At 43.9% G+C, this 14,417-nt stretch overlaps 1 protein-coding gene across 4 annotated transcripts in view; it reads right to left on the bottom strand.

The window, feature by feature from the left end:
* GPATCH2L (G-patch domain containing 2 like) overlaps nucleotides 1-13,791 on the bottom strand; it is a 187,271-nt gene extending 173,480 nt beyond the window's left edge. For 3 of the 4 annotated variants that reach the window (XM_042865125.1, XM_042865040.1, XM_042865212.1), the window contains exons 1-6: nucleotides 13,751-13,791; nucleotides 12,131-12,798; nucleotides 5,775-5,839; nucleotides 2,720-2,896; nucleotides 2,303-2,382; nucleotides 285-349 (exon numbers count right to left, since the gene is read on the bottom strand). In XM_042865125.1, coding sequence (XP_042721059.1) covers nucleotides 285-349; nucleotides 2,303-2,382; nucleotides 2,720-2,896; nucleotides 5,775-5,839; nucleotides 12,131-12,789 — 1,046 coding nt within the window. In that variant the 5' untranslated portion in view covers nucleotides 12,790-12,798; nucleotides 13,751-13,791. Of the gene's footprint in view, nucleotides 1-284; nucleotides 350-2,302; nucleotides 2,383-2,719; nucleotides 2,897-5,774; nucleotides 5,840-12,130; nucleotides 12,799-13,467; nucleotides 13,550-13,750 lie in introns of those variants that run through there. The other variant, XM_042864953.1, reaches the window with a different exon arrangement.
* Nucleotides 13,792-14,417: the final 626 nt, after the last annotated feature.

Here is a 14,417-nt window from a genome sequence, read left to right as displayed (position 1 = left end):
GCCTTATCAGCATCGTTTCTGCAGTCACAAAAAACAGACTGCAACCAAAAGGGCATTTGAGCAGTTTCTGCATACTGGGGCAGCCTACTAACAAAAGGAGAGTCAGCGATTACAAAAAAGAAAACGGAAAAACTGTCAGTAGAGGACTGCCTCCCACTCAGCAGTTGTCTGTATTCTTTATTTACCACAAAATTCTTCACTCCCTTCAGTCACAGAAGGGAAGAGGATCCCAAAGTTCTTCCTCCCCTCCCAAAACCTTACACAACAGCTGTTAAGTGCCTTACTCTTTCTGGCGTGGATCACTAACATGACCTAGCCTCTCAGTGCCCACAGTGCTGATGGAGGTCTCCTGAAACACAAAGAGAGGTAAAAGGTTGCAGACTCATGCAGAGAGCAGTCATGGTTTACTGCTGCTAATAAAAACAAACATTGCTGTAGCAGCTCAGTCTCAGCTAAACATCCTCTCCTTTTAGAACCCCAACTGAAGGCCAAAGACCATTTTGGTTTTATTTTATTATTTTGATTGTTGTTTTTTAATTGTTTTAGTGACTACAATTGCTTGCACAGGGGTGCACCAAGGACTGGACCAGCACAAAGCATACAGCACAAGGACACAGTTAAGAATGGGGAAAATGGAATCAGTTTACACTAGTCAGCTGGGCCACATGCAGGCTGAGAGACAGAATACTACAATATCTTACTAAAAAGAATGTTCCTCACAAAACTGAATTCAGTCTCTCCAGCCAAAGGGGAAAGGGATCCATCAAGTATAGGTGAAAGAAACAAAGAGGAAACATGAAGTTCTCCCTCTCTAAAAACAGCAATTTAGTAGGAGGACATTTAACAGCTAAAGGAAAGGTGTATCTCAGGAGAAAGGGCTTACTCTGCAAGCACATTTTTTTTTCTCTGAGTGATGCTGCCTTGTGTTATGTGCTTGATACTGGCATACACACATAGCCTGACACAGCAACTGTTCAAATCTGCATAGCAACTGCATCAGAAAAGAAAAGTGCTTTGCAGAATGTCTGAAAATGAGGATAAAGAATGCACAGGTAAGATTCTCCAGAGCTTCTGCCAGGTTACATAGGCAAAAAACATTCAAAGTTCAGGGGGAGTAGTAACAGCAGGGGTGAAAGATGGGCTATTTGTTACAGCAGGAAAATTATTAACTTAAAGTGCAGTAATGTTTAAATTTACGGTTTATTACTGTGTAAATTACAAGCCGTACTTTTGATAATTAGCAGCTCGCTGGCGGGGAGCTCTGAACGAAACTCATTATTTATGATTACAATTTAGAGAGAGATGGGGAAGGGGGAGCAGTGACCTCCGCTGCAAATGACAAAGATCCCTTTAAGGTGATGAAGATGAATTAAACAAGTAAATATTATCTTTCTCATTTGGATCATTAGAGGTGCTGCCAATAGACCCAGGTGGCCTGAGGAATCTACCCAAAGCTAGTCTCTTGCCAGCTGATGATTCATATTTTAAGCCCCTGTTATAACTAAGCAAGGTGAGTGGAAGGAAGAAGGGGCAAACAAGGATCTTTCAAGTGTGACAACAGTTGCTGAGGAAGAAATCACACTCACCTAGAAAGCAGACCCATGTGACACTCCTTAGAGATAAACAAACTCTCTAAAGCCAGCCAACTAAGAATATAAGCCACTACATTCAAGAGCACATCTCAGTAAAACCTAGCACAGGCTACAACCTCCACCCTCATTAACATCTTTTATAGAAGACAACTGCACTCCACACTTCAAGATTCAGACCAGATGCCTGCCTCTTTTAGACAGGTATTTGCCAAGTATCATTTATTCTTTTAAGAACAGGATGAGCTTTTTTTTTTTTGTTTTTTTTTTTTTTTTTTGCTGTTTACCCTACAAATAAAAGACCTGGTCAGTGGCTTTGGGTAACACTGCATATACCTACAATTTCACCCTCTTTCACTTCAGAGTCAGCTTTCTGCCCTTGTAGGTGTTACTGGTATAAAAAGGTCTCATGCCTCATCATTTTGCCCTACATTCTGTCTAACTCTTCTTCTATCATTCATCACCAGACCTCCTTTTGTATCAATTTTAGCACTAACCAACTCTCTTTGACCCATTACATCTGTCTTAAAAATCTATATTCTCTCAGTCAGCTTCCAGCAATCAAAGCAGTTTCACCAAATGCAAGAATTTATGAAATAAAAATGTACAGTGCCCCCTTTCTGCAGGAAAGGGCCCATGTACTAACTTTGAATAGTACTCTAGCTCTAATCAGCACTGGAAATAAAGAGGTACTATGTTGCAAAGGGCAATACCTTGCCAACAAGCCTCCTTCGACCTTTCCGCAGACAGCGGGCAGCAGCTCCTGGAAGGCGGTTCAGGCGAGCGTGAAATCCTGAAAAAAAAATAAAAATCAAACACATGAAAATTGAGGATTCTTCCCAGTAAAACAGCAGGAAAAATAATTGGTTTAGCGGTCAAATCAGTATTTCCACCTTTGTTTCTCAATAGTAGATATGCCTTTTTATTCACAAACCAAAATCTTTATTTAACAAAAACCGAACCATAAACAGAACAGAGGGACTCTGAAGGATAAGTTCTTTGGTATCTTCTCCACATCATTACAAAACACAGATCATCAAAAGCATTTTACGTTGCAGCACCTATGAGCGAAATTTACTCTTACCATCACAGCAGAAGATCAAAAACACCTTATTCCTTATGGAACTCACCTCTTTGAGCTGGTCGTGAGGGCAAGAGGAATGTGGAATCTGAGAGCTTGTCCAGGCCTGAGTCAATCCGTTCCACTTCAGAACGGTGGTCAGCTCCCCACTTGGGAAGAAGGTTGGGGACAGTAAATCCTGGGACACACTCTCCCTCATAAAACCAATCACTCTGCTCATCATCTCCTAAATAAACAGATTGAAATTATCCACAAGAAAAAACAACGTGCCCTGTGACTGTCCCACACACTACTACAGGTAGGCACTTTTGGATGTAGAACAACAGCTGAAGTCCATTAGGAATTCACTCCTGGAGAACCTTGTATTTGTATTCTGTTTCAATCATTCTGTGACTATGGGATATCACTAAATGCTTTAAATTATCCAACTCGGTCTACACAATTTCCCTATAGAACAAAGCCTTCTTTATAGACCTGCCTAGGGCAGCTTTAGCACTCTGTTGTGGATGCATCTCATCAACCTTAGTTCAATGCTGTGTGATGTCTAACGCACATCTATTTCTGTCACAGTAATTACTTCAGAGAAAGAGAAGGCACTCATTTGGCACACTGTATAGGCAACCACAGGAAAAATCTCACAACAGGACAGCAGGCTCGCTATTTTGGATAAGCAAAAGGAACATAGTCACTGATGAAACAGATCTCCTAGCACAGTAGCTAACAGGAATAAACAGCATTGTCAGAACCACAATCTTCCCTGCAAAAGTAGAGCACCAACAACAGAAGTAATTACGAAGGTCTCCATAAAGCATGGCCACTGTAATTAATACAGCTGCAGTCTTAATAGTGAACTGCCTTAGACACCATTCATGGTAAACCTGCTGGCCAAAAAGCCCCTGGAAGTAGCAGTAGCCCCTGGAAGTAGCAGTAGCCCCTGGAAGTAGCACAAGAGCAACATAAAAAAAAAAAAGAGGAAACACAACAAAGAAGTTCTTTATGATCCCAACTGAGAAACAGTACTGTTTAATTGCAAAGTACTTCATCGTGCCTTAAAATACTACTAACACACCTGACCTAGGGAAAACATTTCCCTACCATTAAGACTCAGGTATTTCCAGTCACTCTCCTTTCTCTCTTAACCAAGTCACATTACCTGTGACCGAACTCCGTTTTCTCTTCAAAAAGAAAAAACCTTCATGCTGGTAAAACTCTTGCAATCTTACATGTAACAGAAAAAGCAGCACCCATAACCAACTCCAATCATTAACAGCTAGGACAGCCAGAACACCTCCTCCCAAAGCTATAAGCATGTTTCATCAACTGACGTATAATTATATTTATGCACATAAACATACACACACACACCCCACACTTCCATCTACCTTTAAGCAAAAACCAAGTAAGGTTGTCTAGTTCTTTTTAAGTGACCATACTACATATGAAAATATCCCCAAACTTTTGGCTCTATGAGCATAGCGCACCTCAAATCACTTCTTCCACAAGACAAACATTAACAATGAAGATCATATGCTGATACTTCTTCAAATTTCACAACAAGAGATTCATTTAACAAAAACTTGCAATGAAATTATAAACTAGGACCATTTTCCACTCACTGAAACATACTGGAAGCTGGAAAACATCTTGGCCAGCATAAACTACTTTACAGCATAAACAGTTTGAGCAGGCAGAGGTGATCACAAACTTCTTACAGGTATGCATATGTGCAAACATGCACAGAGCCTACACCAACATTGCCTTCAGTGATGAGCTAAAATAAAAGGTTGACCTTTCAGTCAACACACAATGCCATCGTCTGATATGTAAGTGCTCACTAACTTCAGCTCTCCCAGCAGAGTTAAATGCAAAAACAGGGGATGAGAGATTTTTTTTTTTTTCTGTTGCTCTTGAAGAACAGAATACTGGAAATCATCATTTCTCAGCAAAGGGCAAAGCTGATCTCTGAAATTCCTACCCTAGGCAAAGTGTTAGAGCCACCTCAGGTCACAACTACACACCTCAGATCAGCCCTACAGCCTAATATAATCAGAAAAAACGTACACATATTTGCTAGCATCATGTTGCCCCTCACCCAGACACTTGGGTCAGTAACAAGTGGAAGCAGTATTTCTTACCGAGTTTAGCACTCACATATTCCCAGGAGAGATCTCATCCAAATTATAGCTTTTGACATATGACAGAATAGACATCAGCACAAGCTGCACAGACTTACAAATCTCCAGGGTCATACCCCACCTGCTCCAAATACAACAGTCCCATGCCTGCTGCAAGTGCTTTCACACTTACTTCTACCTTATCTCTCATAAACTGAACGCTTCTCACTGATAAATAAAATCAGCATTCGTTCCACACCCAAAAGCCCTAAGAAACCATTTCTACAATAGACCTTGAAGATACAAGGCTCAACTAATACACACAACAGCAATGCTCTTCTTAGCACAGTTCTTTAGATGACTTGATAGTACTGATTATTTTGGAGTTGTTTCTTCCTTCCCTTGGGAAAAAAAAACTAACAGATAGGGCTCTAGTGGTAACTAGATAACAATTAAAACATCTATAGAAAGACACTGTGAATTTTACTTTTTTTTACTATGGAGAGCTTTAAATTTCTCTTGTCTTTCTAGGCCTTGCCATAATAGTAGTTCATTGGGATTGGGTTTTTTTGGTATACTAAATGTTACAGATCTGATATGAACGTGAGAAGAACACTTCTTTACAGTGTGACGGAGCACTGGAACGGGCTGTCCAGAGAGGTTGTGGAGTCTCCTTCTCCAGAGATATTCAAGACCCACATAGATGCTTTTCAGGCAAACTACCATAGGGGACCCGCTTTATCAGGGGTTGGTCTAAATGATCTCCAGAGGTCCCTTTCAACACCTATGATTCTGTCGTATACAGGAGTGTACTGCTACCAAAGCCGTACCTTTATGACCCTCAGATCATTTTGATAACTTCTGGCACCTCACAGCCACTGGACTTTTACCCACATTCTCTTCCCTGTCTGGCTTCAAATTCAGATCTTTCTTCAGATCTGGCAAGGGAAATTCCCTGTAACATGAGGAATATTTCAGGACAGTTGTTACCTTGGCGGCCCTCATCATTGGTAAATAGTCCGGTATCACTGCTGCTGCATACACTGCTGGTTTCACTGCAATAAAAACAAACAAATGAAAAAAAACACTGTTACAACCCCAGCAAATACCAAACAAACATTTTACTAGTTTATCTGAGCTCACAATACTTTACATCACAGAAATTGGGTATCACTGCACTTCGTATACATGGCTCGGTCGAGCATGGGTCATGGTGGCTCCCTGTTAAATCCTAGCAATGCTGTATCACTTGACAAAAAGCAGAATCTTGTATCTAGTCTACTTCTAAGGTATCAAAAAGTAATTAATACACTGGCATTTGCGTGGGGTACTAGATTTCATAACCTGACTATGACATTGTCTGGAATCTCACTAGGAAATTCAGTGCAGTTAACTGCCCTGGGGTTACTTAACAGATACTCAAAAGCCTCTTAAGTTTTGTACTTCAGGTTTCTTTTTCCTCAAACGTGTTACCCAGTTACATAAGGCTCTCTTCAATCCACAGCAACTTTTACCTCCTTTGCAGGGAAGAGAAGCAGGTATGTTTGTAACTTTCCAGCTAAAAAGCATAGCATGACTTGCTGCAGCTGAATGCCGCTCAGCACTGTGCATTTTGCATTTACTGAAGCAGTTACAAGGGACTTACTCTTGAATCAAGGAATTAAACAAGAAATTAATGTGTTGACTGTAAAATTGGATGAATATTTGCACCAGAAATACACACACACACAAGTCAGCCCCAAGCATCTGACAGCTCTATTGCTGATACTAAATCAGTCCTCAGGCACTTCATAGAAAGCCTTAGGTTGGAGGGACCTCAAAGCCCACCCAAGTCCCAACCCTGTGCCTTGGGCAGGGCTGCCCCCACTAGATCAGGCTGCTCAGGGTCCCATCAATCTGGCCTTGAATGTCCCCAGGGACAAGAGGCATCCACAGCTTCACTGAGCAGCCCATTCCAGCACTTCACCATCCTTTAAATAATTTCCTACTACATCAAACCTAAATCTCCCCTCTTTTTGTTTAAAGCTATTCCTCCTTGTCCTATTACTACCAGACTGTGAAAAAGTTGGTCTCTCTCGTGCTTGCAAGCCCCCTTAAGTACTGGAAGGCTACAATGAGGTCTCCCTGGAGCCTTCTTTTCCCTGGGCTGCACAAGCTCAGCTCCTTCAACCTTTCTTCATAGGAGAGGTGCTCCAGCTCTCTGACCATCTTTGTGGTTCTCCTCTGGACCCTCTCCAACAGCTCCTCGTTCATCTCGTGCAGGGGCCCCAGACCTGCACACAGTACTCCAGATGAGGCCTCGTGAGGGCAGAGCAGCCACACACTGCTGCCACCTCTCTTGATGCTGTCCAGGATTGGCCTTCTGCGCTGAACTGCACTTCAGGTAATACTTCCTCCAATTTAGCTGAGAAATATCGTAACAAGTGGTAACTACTTACTGCCCTTACACCCCCTTAGTACTAAGGTCTCATAGGAGATATGAACATCAAGTCAGAACTAGAACCAAGCTCTGATTGAGGAGCATTGTTACAAAGCTCTCTGGCCTCCTACAGGGAAACTGAGTCATACTGACACTGGTATCAACAGAAAACTCCTTGATTCACAAAACAAAAGGATGAGAGATCATAAGAAGCATCACCCCAAATAAATGCAGGAACATAATTAAACATTTTCAGTTTCATTATGGTATTAAATTTTATTTTTTATTATGTTACTTTATTATTTAAACGTTATTAAAAATTTTGGAGCACATTATTGCTCTTGGAAAATACACTCTTGAGTACAGCCAAATCAATTCATCATGCTGGATATCTATAAACTCTGCATCTTCATCATTATACAAAGGTCATATAAATTTTTAAGGATGAATGGTTGGTATATCATCCCCACATTTCAGTATGTAAGTTAATATCAAATTCCAACTCAATCCATTACAGCGTGTGGTTGTCCATTTGCCCTCCCACATATACAACAAAGCAATTAGGCCAAGGACTGATAACCACGAGTCATTTGTTTCATTCCTAGCTCTCCTACCAACTCATTGTATGACCCAGGGCAAATCTCAGTGTGTCTGCTTTCTCCTTTGAAAGCCTGGATTAAGAGACCTTATGAGCAAGGATTGAGTGACTGCTTCATATGGGTTTGAAGCATCACCAGAGAAAAGGTGCCAGAGAAAGGAAGAAGTGTTACGTAAGATTCCAGATCACATCAACTGCACTTGAAGCCTTCTGTCATACTGACAGCTCCTTTGCTCCTTACAGATACACGTTATTGCCAATGCCTTACTTGAATCAACTTTCATGGATCCCACTTCACCCTCTTTACAATTTCACACTTCAGAGCTGAACACAAACTAGACTCCTCCACAGGCCTTTCTACAGGTCCAGTAAGCACTGATTAATGACCTCCACTTGCAAAGGAGGCTACTTACCTTAACCATGAAATAATGAATCCTATTGATCCGACAACCTACTGCTATAGAGTGTTATTGATCACCCAATCTTTGGTTAAAATGGTCCTCATTTAGCAATTTCACTGTTGCAAACACCTGGAGCAAAGCATGCTTATAATTGAATAGTTTGGGGGAGTTAAAGTGAGAGGTGATGGACAGAGATCTCAGGTTTACCCCATTTATTCTTTCTCCTGAGCTATTGTTTGTGTCAGGAGGGATATTGATTTTCTATAAAAATAAGAAAACAAGAGGCACCGAGGGGCTGCAGAAGGTCAGGCTGGGCTGGAGGAGGAGGGGAAGCTGAACACTCTGTCTCTGTCATTTGCCTTCCAAGAGAGGAATTTTTTCTTTACCGAGAGATTGGGTTTCAATTCATCAGCTTAGCCAGGCTCTCGACTGCCACTGCAGGCTGTTAGGAAAACAGCCCTCTTCCAGTGAGTAAAGGCAAGTGCACTACACACTCGAGAAGCGATGGCTACAATCCCAGGCCAACACACATCAGCAGCAAACCAGCAAAGTCACACAGAGCCACTGGGGGAGGGCAATGACCAGCTCAAGAAAGTGAAGTCACATCACTTGAGAGTAGATCAGACAAACCACAGAGCTCTCACTACTAAGCACATCATTCAAAGTCATTTGTCAAACAACTCTTGACCATGATTTGCTCTGGCTTCAAGTTAAACCCAGATCATTCTGAAAGCGCTCAGCTTAGACCAACACGAGGAGCTTCAGCACTCAATATATAATTTCCCTATGCTTTACTATGGCTGCAGGGAATCTCAGAGCACTAGAGGAGAAAGAAGGGCACGTTACCTTAGCAGTTAATTGTCACCCCCGTACAAGCATGCAGATGACTATTTAAACTAAGACCACTTGCTTCTTGTTATCACAATTATCAATGTCAGGCTTTGAGTCGTGCCATCACCCAACCTAGAAACACGTTCCTGCACACCTTTCCTCCTCACAGTGTACACTGAAATTTGGCAATTTCAAATATTTCATTTCACATACACTACGTACATGCCTACAAGCAAACTTCCCATTAAATATACATTTCCAAAGCTTTCTCAGTGAATCAGTTTATTTCCTGAATACAGTAGGCTTTTGATCTGACTTAGAACAAGGAGCTCTCTTGAAAGCAGAGAAAATAGTGATTATTTCATCATTTAGGGATATCTACTCCTACAAAACACAAAAATGAAACAGCCTCTAATTGCAGCAGGGGATGTTCAGAGCGGCCATTGGAGGAATTTCTTCACAGAATGGGTAGCCAGCACTGGAAATAGGCTGTCCAAAGAGGTGCTAAGTTGCCATCCCTGGAGGTATTAAAGAGACGTGGATGTGGAAGTGACAAGGTTTAGCAGTGGAATTATAGTGTTAGGTGGATGGTTGGAGATGATGATCTTAAAGGTCTGTTCTAACCAGAATGATTGTGATTCTATGAACAGAAATGGAACCAATACAGTATCAAGTTGTTCCATACATCACTAGATCACAGTGGACTGGTTCCAGGTACTGCAAGCTTTATTAGTCGCTTTCCCACCTTGTGATGCCAACATACCATCCTTTCTCATTAGGTATCCAATTTTCTTCTCTCTTCCTCAGGCTATGCTTGTTATACAGCTGTATGAAATACCTCTCTCATGGTAGCAGAAAAAGGAGCAAAGCAGCAGTAGCAGAGCAAGAGTGAGGTAAGCAAAGCCAGTTTCACTTTGCTAGCAGCAAACCGCTATATTTAGAGCAGCAGAGACCAAGCGTGATCCTTCACTGCTGCAAGGGGCAGTCCACAGCAAAGAGGGTTATGTGTGTTTTTCTCTCCACCTTTGACACTCTTGAGTGAATCACAGCACAGATCACATTTGTGGTATTGGAGAGGTGAAATATTCTGACCTCTGGATCTCTGAAGAGAATCTCAAAGACTTGGCAGCACAAGGCAAACAGCATACAAACACTTGCACAATAATTTGTTTGAAAGCAAGGTACACCTGAGACAGAACAAAGTGATATCCTCAGCATGGTCCTCAAGTAATAGTCTGACAAAGCTGTTTATTTGCTCTTCCAAATTCTGGCACAACTAAAGCCCAGATGAAAGCCTGCTGGTTTAAGTTCAAGTTTGACATGATGGAACAGACTCTGACTGGTAGAAAAAAACCCTCAAGGAGCTCTGTCCATCACTGCCACATCAAGTAAGGGCATCTCTCAGTCCATCACTACTGACACGCAACATTCAGGGGCTACTCAGCACACTTCCTTTTCTGGACTGCCAGCACACAGCACTGAAAAGATAAAAGTGTTTTTAGCAACTAATACCAAAAAAGGCATTCACTAGCATCTTGAAAAGGCACATCTTCCCTCCTTTCTTAACCTAAAAAGAACCACTTTTCAATGGGAAAAAAAAAATCACTTTTAATGCTTCTTCTACCCTCTTAACAGTTAGATACAATGCTGGTTCAATGAAAATGAACTGATCTCTAGGACCAGCACAGAGAGAAATGTACTACAGCCTGTGCTTTTCACAGCCTCTCAGAAAGTGCCTGTGAGGAGTTTGCACTTCCAGTTATTTTCCACAAAGCCCTCAATAACTGTATGCCACCTGTTCACTGACAAATTGCAGTAACTAGACAGCCAGAACACTTAAATGAACCCAAACACATGAACAATTACACCAAAGCAAACAATTATACTTCTCAAATTCACTGTCTCTGATAGTGTCTATTGTAGTGAATACTTGTGAAAAGCATATGAGACTGTCACAAAAGTGGACTGACCGTTTCCTCAGTACATTCATACAGCTTCAACAGTTTCAGGACTTCCTGAGACAAATCTTCCACTTGGCCTGTAATGCTTATCAGCCCCTAGAAAATCCACCCTCCACATCCCCCTTTCGTATACATACAAATCTTGATCTCCAAAATGTCCCACAGCAGTTTTATGAAAACAAACAAAAAAGTTTTCTATTGAATGTCTCCTGCTTTTTAAACAATGATAGTCCCTATCTCCTTTCTGTATGCCATTTGTTACAACTCTTCCATTTGACTCTCAGCAGTTGTTTCTCTTCTAATCCCAAAAAATCTTTTTGTAAAGCAGGAGTTTTATAACACTGAACCTTCTATGCAGAGAATGAAAATCAAACTCAAAGGGAAAACTTCTCAAGAGTGATGCACAAATTCAGATCATGACATTTACGCTTCTCATTTTCAACTCTTGTACAAAACTGCATCATTAGTTCATCAGTTCTTCAAAACTGGACACAAATATAAGCCCGACTTCACAGTTCATAGATTTACCCTGCAAATATTCCATTTTACCCAACTTCTTTATCTTCTCACTACTTTCCTGCCACAGCCTGCAGGAAAGGTTCTGCTTGTCAGCACCTTATTCTAAATCCATAGCAGAAATGTAGAACTGCAATGAAGATGCTTTGACTGAGTTTCACACAGTACCTGCACAGAGGTCTAGCATTCATTGTCTGATCAGTTCTCTGTTACTGCTTATGGTAAATTCTGAAAACAAGAAACTGCAAACAGATCATATCAATCAGACAGCATAAGTACCAACAGTGGATTTATCTGCCAAACGTCAGGCCACAAGCATGCCACTTCGTAGCAGAAGGACCACAGAATTTTCAAAGAGCTGCTTGTGTAATACAAGCCAGAAATGTAACAACTGCTAGCTTTTCAAAGAAAGTGTTTGGGTCATCATCACGGCACTGACAGGAAAAGACTGTTGGGAAAAAAAATCTGAACTTTTAAAGTAGCTGAGGGACTTTCCCTACTCAAAAAAAGAGAATAGCACTGAATAAGTTTGGAAAGAACTTCTAAAGACAAGGATTTATAAGTAGCTGCAAGCAAGGAAGCCATCTAGCTCTAGCATGGGAAAGAAACGAAGACCTCACCATTCAGACATATTTTCATCCGAGCCTTGCTTCTGTTCATCAGCTTCACACTCCATCCGCTCCTTCCTTGCCCCCTTGCTGAGGAAGGGCCTGTTCTCTCCCGATTCACAAAGGCCACGACTAGATGATGTCCACGGGGCATTTTCCTTCCAGCGTGAAAGACGCTGTTTCTTGGCTGACTTGAACCTGCAGCCCCTCTCATAGTTCCACTCTGACACCCTGAGCTTTTGCTGGAGACTGGCAGCCACTTCTGATGTCACACGTTTGACTTTGCGGCGGCGCCTAAGAGGCCGGCAGGGTGCATTCTCTGTAAAGGAGTCTGACTCATGCCATGAGTGTTGCTTGCTCCTCAGGGTGGCACTGAGAGCTGGATGTCGTTTGACTGCTGCCATGTCATCAGAGTCACTGAAATTGGCTGTCAGCACCTCACGGCAATCCTTCACAGCTTCATCCAAGCTGGACTCAGAGGCCTCACTGTAGCAGCAGGCGTGCTCTGCCTGATGCGTGAAGTCTGAGCGTCGTTTGCGACCCCGCCTCTTGCGAAGCTGGCGTCGCTGCTGCCGTGGGCTTAGGGCCATCTCTTCCCATAGTTCGTCCAGCTTGTTTTGCTCTGAAGTCTGTTCTAAGGCTGAGGCCAAGTCATGCACAAGCTCATCCATTGGCAATGCCTACAAAAATGACAGCAAACAATTAGCACCTGACATAAATGCTGTCACAAACATATTGCTAGACTACAGCATACTATAGCAGTTACACACTTCAGTTGCCTGGGAGAAACAATGCAATATAACTGCTGTTTCTTGGGCTAACATTCACTCCTTCCTGTTGCAGGGGTTAAATTCCACTTCTACCCATGGTGGTGGAGATGTCACCACTGCAGCAGTTGGGTCAAGTGCTCCGTATATGAAAAGGCCTTATGTTTGTATTTTGCTTGGAATGAATGTGTTCCGTTACACATCTTAAGGGTAAGAGAGCCCGCAACTAGTTTGCTACCTGGTGTGCCTATGTCAATTACTGTAAGCTACAAAGAAGGGTTAGCAGCTGCAGCAAGCAGATTGAAGTCTTCCAAAAAGTAGACAGGCAGTAAAGCTATGCACAAAACAGAAAGCAAAAAAGCAGTCTGCAAATCAGCTTCAATGCAGCAGCAAAATAAGACGCACGGGGTTCCACACTCCTAACAACAGTGTACGTGACACCAGGACCCAGCTGCCAGGGGCAAAATCCCCAGCCCTTCCACCTCCGTACTGCCAGCGAGCCCCTCCTAAGGACTTGGCCAAACTCCGACACTGCCCGTGACCGCCGGGCCGCCCCACCGCCGGCACTTTGGGCTCTCGTACTCGGCCACTTCGCCCAGAACACCCGCGGCCCCGCTCCGGAGCAGCACTGGCTGCCGCAGGCCTCCTCCTCCGTCCAGGCACCCGGAAGGCCGCACCGTAACGCCTCTCCCGCTCCCCGCTCCGAGAAGCCGGCGCTCTCCCACACGCCGCCGGGCAATCCGCGGCCCCGCAGGGCAGCTCAACGCAGCCCGCCGCGCCCCAAGGCCGGAGCGGGAGGGGCGTCTCGAGCGCCGACGCCCCACTCCGACCCCACCGCCGGGCCGCGGCCCCCGACCCCACTCACCGGGCAGCGCCCGTTCCGCCAGCCCCTCGCAGCGCCGCTTCCGGCCTTCCCGGGCCACTTCCTCCCCGCCCTCCCCGCCGAGGGGCGGGTCTGGTGCCGGGGGCCGGCCCGGCATGGGGCGCTGCGCCGCCCGGCAGCGCGGCTGGTTGAGGGGTGGCGTGCGGCCGTGGCCGGACTGCTGCGGGCTGTTAGAAGCCGTTACAGACCGTTGCTTAGCGAGGAGAGGTGCCTGGATAGGCGTCCCTGCGCAGGATAGCCGCGTTCTTTCATGAGTCCTTCCATTCAGCCTTTTCATAGAATCGTAGTCCCAGATTCGCTGGAGTTGGAAGCGACCCTTAAAGGCCATCTAGTCCAACTCCCTGAAACGAGCAGGGACGCCTATAGCTCGGTCACGGCGCTGAGAGCCCCATCCAGCCTGACCTTGTCTGTGTTCAGGGACAGCACGTACACTGCATCTCTGGGCAACCTGTTCCAGGCCTTCACTACCTTTATTGTAAAACCTTCTTTACACCCAATCTAAATCTTCCCTGTTCTGATTTGAAACCATTTCCCCTTGGCCTGTTATCACAGACTCTGGTAAACAGTCTGTCCCCTGCTTTCTTATAGCCCACCTTTAGATACTGGCAGGCCACTTCCAGGTCTCCCTGCAGCCTTCTCTTCCCCGTGC

The sequence above is a fragment of the Lagopus leucura genome, unplaced genomic scaffold, assembly GCF_019238085.1.
Source record: "Lagopus leucura isolate 7727_CA_CO unplaced genomic scaffold, USGS_WTPT01 Super-Scaffold_1, whole genome shotgun sequence".
Lineage (NCBI taxonomy): Eukaryota > Metazoa > Chordata > Aves > Galliformes > Phasianidae > Lagopus > Lagopus leucura.
Note: the sequence above shows the minus strand (reverse complement) of the source record. Positions and strands in the feature narration are given on the sequence as shown.